Genomic DNA, 8136 nt, shown 5'->3' with positions numbered 1-8136 from the left:
TTTCCCAGCTTCAGGCACGCAATGAGGTTCGAATCTTCCACAGAAGGTGCTCTGCGAGAAAGGCTGTTTTTGAAAGGATGGACTAAAAATAGGGATTATTGCTTCAGCTCAGCCACTGCTAAAATGGATAAAATTCAATTTACCCAACACACAGAATTTCAGTAAGGTAAACGTCTTGAAGAGCCCAAAGAGACAGGCATTACAAAAATTTATGTTAATTATTTGTCAGATGAGGAAAAAAAGGTTCTGCTGAGAACTAACACCCAGGTCCAAAGCCCGGGGAAAGACAAACTCTTCCACAATTTCATTAAGCTTTGGATCAGGCCATGGAAGAGAAATTCAATTAATCCTCACTCACAAGTTCAACACATACAGTACAACTTAAGCCTTAAAGGCAATATTTTTTAAACGACACTTTGTAAAATCATATTAAAAAAACCTTTGCCTGAAGGTTTCTCACTCGGTGACTCTGCAAACTGAAACCTTGAGAAATTACTAATAAGACTATGAGAGACTTTTTAAATAAAGTGAAATCCCACTTTGCGCTTTAACAGAATAAATTCCTTTTCACACAGAAGGCAGACGGACATCCAGGCGCATTTAAACAGCGTCGCATTTAAATTCGAAGCGTAGGCTTTATTTCAAGGGGATCATACATCGCAGTAATTAAAGAAAACGCTCGGAAAAACACCACGTTCCTGTTACTTTTTGAAAACTTGAAGCACTTATACAATTTCTCTCTCTCTTTTTTTTTTTTTTTAATTTTTTTTTTCCCTGTATATCTTGTACTTGACCCTCTTTTTCCAGGACTGGGGGGAAGCAGCGGATCAAACTGGAATTTGGGGAGTTGCTTCCCGACCCCCCCCGCCCCCACTCCGCAATTAGAAAGCTGGATTCCGCTGCTAATTAGAATCAAATGCTCCGAAGAAACGCTGCAAAGCCAGAGCTCGCTCCGGGGGCAGCGGGAAGAGCTTTTCCGAAGGGGAGAACTTGCGGAGCGGCTCCGCATCGAGCTCCCCCGCACCCAGAGCTGACCGAGAGGGGATTTAAGGGGCAACCCATCCCCAACTCCCGCACCCCAAGGCTCCTCCCGAGGCTCCGCATCCTCCTCCGGCCGGTGCGGAGCCGCACGGTGCCCCCCGCCCGGCACCGCGGGGAGGGAGGGAGGTAAGGGGGTGCGGAGGGGCTCATCTCGCTTCTTTCCAGCAACCCGCCGCGTTCCTCCGCTTTTTACCCGTTGCGGGGAAAAGATGCGCTCGGGGAGGCGGGGGATCCGCCCCGGGGCTCGGCTGCCGCACGGGTCGCACCGGAGCCCCGAGAAGCGGCTGCTGCTGCTGCCGTCCCATCGCGGCGCCGCTCCGCGCCCCTTCCCCGCGGCGGCCGCTGCCCGTGGGGCTCGGAAAAAGGCTCCGCACCCCGAAACCCTGGATCACCCCGCACCTGCTCCCCGCCCCGGTGCCCCCCAAAACGGGGGGACCCCCAGCGCACCGTGGGTATAAATCACATCCCCGCCGCGCAGGGAGGAGTTTTCCCGCCGGTACCGCGAAGTTTGCAGCAGCAAAAGCAGGAGAGAGCCCTCAGAAGCTGAAACAGCGCCAGTTACCGCGGCCGGGCCGCTTCCAGTCGCTCCCGGGGTGGCGGCGGGTCCGGAGCGGCGGGAGCGGGGCGCGGTCCCGCCCGTTATGCAAATGAGGCCTCGCTCTTCGCCAATGGGAAGCGGCGCCGGGGGCGGGGCGGGGCGGGAGAGCGCGCGGGCGGCTTGGCCACGCCCCTTATGCAAATGAAGCCTCGCTCTCCGCCAATGGGAAGCGGCGCCGGGGGCGGGGCCGCCTCCCCTCCCCTTAAAGGGCCTCGGTGCGAGGGGCCGAGCTTCGCACTGGACGCTGAGCGGGGCGCCGGGACGGCAGCGGGACTGCTTGTGGCTGATTCCTTCTTCTTTTTATTTTTTTTTCGGCTGATTTCTAGGCACTCCTATTTTATTTTTTCGTTTTCTTCTCGATTTTTATCTTTCCGCGCTCCGCCCGGGCTTGTCCGCGCCCTCGGGGCGGCTCTGCCCCTCACCCCCCTCTCCCTCACCCCCTCTACCTCCATCCCCACCGATGCTCAACATGACCGAGGAGCACGACAAAGCGCTGGAAGCCCCGTGCAGCCCGGCGGGCACCACCAGCTCCATGTCCCACGTGGACTCGGACTCCGACTCGCCGCTGTCCCCCGCGGGCTCCGAGGGGCTGGGCTGCGCCCCCGCGCCCGCCCCGCGCCCGCCCGGCGCCCCCGCCCCGCTGGGCACCAAGGGGGACGCGCCCGAGGTGGACGAGCGCTTCCCCGCCTGCATCCGCGACGCCGTCTCGCAGGTGCTCAAGGGCTACGACTGGAGCCTGGTGCCCATGCCCGTCCGAGGCAACGGATCCCTCAAGGCGAAGCCGCACGTCAAGCGGCCCATGAACGCCTTCATGGTGTGGGCGCAGGCCGCCCGCAGGAAGCTGGCCGACCAGTACCCGCATCTGCACAACGCCGAGCTCAGCAAGACCCTGGGCAAGCTCTGGCGGTGAGTCCCCCTCCTAGCATCCTCTCTCCGCGCCGCGCATCCCCGCTCCGCATCCTCTCTTCTTGCCGTTCAACCCCGGCTCCGCATCCCTCCTGTATCCTCGCTCCGTGCCGTTCAGCCCCGCTCCGCATCCCTCCTGTATCCTCGTTCCGTGCCGTTCAGCCCCGCTCCGCATCCCTCCTGTATCCCTGCTCGGTGCGGTTCATCCCCGCTCGGCGCATCCCCCCCGCATTCTCTCTTCTTGCCGTTCATCCTCTCTCCGTGCTGTGAATCCCTCCCGCATCCTGTCTCCGCGTCGCGCATCCCCCCCGCATCCTCGCTCCACGCCGTCCATCCTCGCTCCCCGCATCCCTTTCGCATCCATTCTGGACCAGTGGGACCCCCGTGGGCTGCCCAGGCAGGCAATGAGGATTTTGCCTCTGGATGTGCAGCCGGATTCCCCTCCCTTTGCTTTTTTAAATCCCTTTTTTTAAGAAGAACATTATCTTCTCTATTATTTTTTTTTGTCCCGTGGGGGGATTTTTAGAGCGTTTGAAACCAAAGTGCAGGAATTCCCCAGAGCACTCCACAAAGGACTCGCTGGTCCTTGCTCCAAAGCAGCCCCCGAGGAGGGGTCCGTGCACCCACGGCCGCAGCGGGCTCGGCCGGGCACTGCCAGAGGGTCCTGTCCCAGCGCTGGCTCACGCGTGGGTTCCCCTTGCTCCATCGCTGAGCATGAACCATGAGTGGTCCCCCTGCTCCACTTCTGACCACGGTTTTCCACATCCCTGTCCCCAGGAGATTAAATTTTTTAAAATTACTTCTTTTACAGTGGCTTTTTGTAAGTTTTTTTTTCCCCTGCCTTGCTTGCTTGATGCTAAACAAACCAACCAAGCTGATTTCTCACAGTTATTTTAATCTTCTTTCCACTTTCCTTTATTACCTGTGCATTCAGTGCTGTAAATGTTTCTTGCCGAGCGGCTCAGCTTTCCACAGCTCCAAAACAAGCCCCGTTTTACTGCGTGGTGGGTTCTGTCGTGTCTGGTTGTACCAAACTTGCAGAATTCCTGCCCACTTGGGCCAGCGGCGCTTGAGACTCTCTGAGAGTTTGCAAAGAGAGGGTTGAGTTGGGGGAAGTTTTGAAAGAAATCATCTCTTGCCTTCATGGTTTCTTTGTAAGCACCAAACAAAGCTGAAAACAGGCAGTGTTGTGGTGAAGCGGGTAGGACAAACATAAGAATAATATTTGGCAAAGACGTGGGGCAGGGGGATTTTGTTTTGCCCCATTATCGGTATCCACAGTGGTCAGGGTCTTTCACGCCTCTATAGCTGGTATTTTAATTTTTGCAACATAGTTTAGCTCTTTCTTTGCCATGGCAAATTCGTTTTATAATTAATTTTCTGGTTACTCAAATCAGTGTGTGGAAAGTGGGAATGCGAGCCTGAAACAGGCGGAGAACTTCTAAGGAAAAGACACTAATTTTGGATTTCTTTTTTTTTTTTTTTTTCTTTCTTCATCTTTATTTTTTAAAAACTAAATCCGTCCCAAACCAGTTTGTTAAGTGAAAATGAGAAGCGTCCCTTTGTGGAAGAAGCCGAGCGGCTCAGGGTCCAGCACAAAAAGGATCACCCGGATTATAAATACCAGCCACGGAGGAGGAAAAGCGTCAAAGCCGGGCAGAGCGACTCCGACTCGGGAGCCGAGCTCAGCCACCACGCGGGAACACAGATCTACAAAGCGGACAGCGGCTTGGGAGGCATCGCCGATTCCCACCACCACGGGGATCACACAGGTAAAAGGCAAAACCATCTGCGTGTCCCTGGCGCGTCGCTTTGGGATGCGAACCCGCTGGTGGGCATGGGCTCATCGGCCCCGCGGATGAAAACCAGCGTGCTTGGGGCCATCCAAAAGGAGGAGTCGTTGCCCTGAGAGTTGTGGGTTTGCACCAAGCTGTGAATGTGGGGATGGTTTTACTTAGTAAATGCTTATAGAGCTGACTCTGTGATAGGAAATCCCCAAAGCGTAGTGCTCCCTGCTTTCCTGCTGGCCTGGGAGCAGTGAGAATTAATTGCGAGGGAATAAAGGTTAATTAATAGTCCCTTGGCCACGCGAAGGGTGCCTGGGGCAGCAGATCCTGGAGACGTGGCTTCCCCCCCGAAGGTCTCTGCGTCTCGGCAGCGCTGTGAATTGGCACAGGGTGCGTGTTGACAGATTCCAGGAGGATTGCGAACGTCCTGCAGCTTCAGACGTGTCTGCGCTCTTGCCCAGCCTGGCTGGGGATCCCAGCTCCAGCCCACTCTGCCGGGATGGCTTCTCTGCCTTCGGGAGAGCCCAGCTGGCTTCAGGTTGCCCACAAGGAGAGGCTGAGCAGGTCCTTCTGAATAGACCCCCTAGTTCTGCTTCCCAGGAGAGGGGGAGTTTGTGCAGCTAGGGTGTCCTGCCATGTCCCAGCGTGACCCTGATGGGCACAGCGCACTCGCTGGCTTCTTCTTCCCGCTCCCATGCAGGTGGTTTACCCTGGCTGAGGACATGGTCATAGGAGGACATCAGCCACCTCCAACATGAGGCTGTAGATTTAAATCCTCCTTTACCTCTTGCAGTAGGAGGAAGGAGAAATACGCATTTATTGATATTATTTTAATCCTCCTTGAAGGAATTTGCTGTTCTGTGAGTGCTGTCATTACAACCTTGCTGTCCCTTCGTCCCCAGGCCAGACCCACGGGCCACCCACCCCACCCACCACCCCCAAAACCGACCTCCACCACGGCAGCAAGCAGGAGCTGAAGCACGAGGGCCGCCGCCTCGTGGAGAGCGGCCGCCAGAACATCGACTTCAGCAACGTGGACATCTCGGAGCTGAGCAGCGAGGTCATCAACAACATGGAGACCTTCGACGTGCACGAGTTCGACCAGTACCTGCCGCTCAACGGCCACGCCGCCATGCCGGCCGACCACGGGCCCAACGCTGCCGCCGCCGGCTCCTACGGCGCATCCTACTCCCACTCGGCCACGGGTGCCGGCGGGACCAACCAGGTGTGGACTCACAAAAGCCCGGCCTCGGCATCGCCGTCGTCTGCCGACTCGGGTCAGCAAAGGCCACACATCAAAACGGAGCAGCTGAGCCCCAGCCACTACAGCGACCAGTCGCACGGCTCCCCTGCTCACTCCGACTACGGCTCCTACAGCGCCCAGGCTTGTGCCACCACCGCCTCCACCGCCACGGCCGCCGCTTCCTTCTCCAGCTCCCAGTGCGACTACACGGACCTCCAGAGCTCCAACTACTACAACCCCTACCCTGGCTACCCCTCCAGCATTTACCAGTATCCCTATTTCCACTCCTCCCGCCGTCCCTACGCGACACCCATCCTCAACGGCTTGTCCATCCCGCCCGCCCACAGCCCCACCGCTAACTGGGAGCAGCCGGTCTATACGACCCTGACGAGGCCTTAAAGGATGCACGGAGCCCCCCGAGGGCTTCCCCAACGTATGCACTAATGAAAGAATGAAGATGAAGAGCGTGGAGTGCTGCGATAGTTTCCGAAGTGCCTCCTGAGCCACTGGGAACTCTGCTCGTTGCGACTGGATGTCCCCTTGCTTCGAAACTCTCCGAAAGGACAGAGCTCTATTTTTAATTAATACAATTTAAAAAAAAACCAACCAAGAAATAATTAAAAGAAAACAAGAAAAGGACCGGCAATTCCTTTTGACTAAATGAAGGACAGAACCATTCGACTCCTCTGTGAGGACTGAACTGAACTTAACTCGTCGTGGAAGTTGACAAGTGCAAAAGTGGAGCAGGGGGGTGGGCAGAGGGGGGGGAAGGAAAAAAAGCTGTTTGAGACTTTAAGGGTCTATTGCAATGTGAGGAACGGACCAACCTTGAGGGCAAGAACTCACTTGGACCAAGGCAGATGAAACCCGAAAACCTGGCTATTCCTCGGAACAACCTCCTGGGAACAAACAAGTCTGGTGGGACCAACCTATTAAATGTCTGAAGTGTTTTGTTTTTTTTTTTTAGTCAAGAGTTCTTCTAAGCAAGGTTTGGCTGTAATTAACATTTTGTTTTGGTTTTGGAAGCTTAAAGTGTTTTGTTTGTTTTTGTTTCTTTTTAAATCTGTTAAATATGTATTTATGTTCTGTATTATTTTGTCTTTTAATTAATGAAGTAATTTTGTGCAAAAAAAGTAGAATTTTAAAAGATTTTAAAAGATGGGGTGGGGAGGGAGCATCAAAATAGTGGAGATGATACAATAAAATGGTGTTATGAGGCTAGAGATTTTGGTTGGTTTGGGGTTTTTCTGTTTGGAACCGCTGCAGCGGTCGTGGCTGAGAGGGACCGAGCTCATCGGCCCTTGGCAGGGAACTCAAAATGGGAATAGAAAATAATAAGGGGGTGGGGGGTGGGGGGGGAAGCAAGTTACTAATTCAATTGGGAGGCTCAAATGTTTGCAAGAAGGAGCAGGCGATTTTCGTGGCTACCTGCTTTCAGGTGTTAAAATTGGATCGAAGGCGTTGCGGAGTCTTTGTCCACTTTCTGAACCAGGACTACTTTATAGGAAGCTGTAATTTAATGAGAAATGATCACCTTCTGCTTTGATTTTGGCTTTCTAGGGACCAGATATCACCCATCAAGCTGTGAAACTAAAAATCTTCTCCACTAAAAAAAAATGGTTAGGTACTTAGTTTTAGACTAATATTTCATTGATATATTTCTACTTCTTCCATTGTATGCTGAGCATATAATAACCATCTATTTTATGGTAACTTGTGCCTTTAAAACCTTTGTAAATCTAAAAACCACATTTCAGAGGGTATCACCTTTTTACCTTTTTCTATGTTTCCTACTCTTTTTCTAAAAAAATATTTTTTTGCATATTTCCTTTTGGGGGGATGCGGGGGTGGGGAAAAATACAGAAAAGTCGTTTTTATGCAATCTATTTTTCTGTATAAAGTTTGGAAGACTTTGGCTGTTACTTATCTGCTCTCTTCACTCGCTTCTCACTAAGCAATGCTAACTTTTGTACAGATCGATTTGATAAAATTAAAAATCGCTTTTTATCACGGGCGTGTTCTGTTTTCTTTCTGCTTGAGCCTCTTTAGGGGAGACCTCATCCCTGTCTACAACTCCCTGAAAGGAGGTTTTAGTGAGGTGGGTGCTGGTCTCTTCTCTCGAGTGACAGGTGACAGGATGAGAGGCAACGGTCTCAAGTTGCACCAGGGCAGATTCAGATTGGACATCAGGAAAAATTTCTTCACTGAAAGGGCTCTCGGGCCCTGGCAGAGGCTGCCCAGGGAGGTGGTGGAGTCCCCATCCCTGGAGGGGTTTAGAAGCTGGGCAGATGAGGTGCTCAGGGATCTGGTTTAGTAGTGGACAGGTACGGTTGGACTCAATCTCAAGGGTCTTTTCCAAACAAGCAATTTTATTTCTGTGCTGAGAAGACACATGGAGAACAGCTTGGAACGAGACAGGCTGTTTGGAATAAAATCTTTTGACAAAGGTTTTCTGTTCTCTTAATGCCTTATTGGGTCTTCTTGGTTTATTGGTTTTGTTTATTGTTTTTTTTCTCCTTTGTTCCCTTTCCTTAATGGAAATTTCACTTAAATGGTGCCTT

The 8136-nt window shown here is 52.9% G+C and overlaps 1 protein-coding gene across 1 annotated transcript; it reads left to right on the top strand.

Annotated features, from left to right (window-relative positions):
* Positions 1 to 1903: 1903 nt before the first annotated feature.
* SOX8 (SRY-box transcription factor 8) lies at positions 1904 to 6932 on the top strand. The gene is made up of 3 exons (XM_069869903.1): positions 1904 to 2545; positions 4079 to 4317; positions 5235 to 6932. Exons 1-3 carry the CDS (start codon positions 2100 to 2102, stop codon positions 5972 to 5974), a joined length of 1425 nt encoding a protein of 474 aa, XP_069726004.1. The 5' UTR covers positions 1904 to 2099; the 3' UTR covers positions 5975 to 6932.
* Positions 6933 to 8136: the final 1204 nt, after the last annotated feature.

Source organism: Phaenicophaeus curvirostris, chromosome 16 (genome assembly GCF_032191515.1).
Source record: "Phaenicophaeus curvirostris isolate KB17595 chromosome 16, BPBGC_Pcur_1.0, whole genome shotgun sequence".
Classification (NCBI taxonomy): domain Eukaryota; kingdom Metazoa; phylum Chordata; class Aves; order Cuculiformes; family Cuculidae; genus Phaenicophaeus; species Phaenicophaeus curvirostris.
Note: the sequence above shows the minus strand (reverse complement) of the source record. Positions and strands in the feature narration are given on the sequence as shown.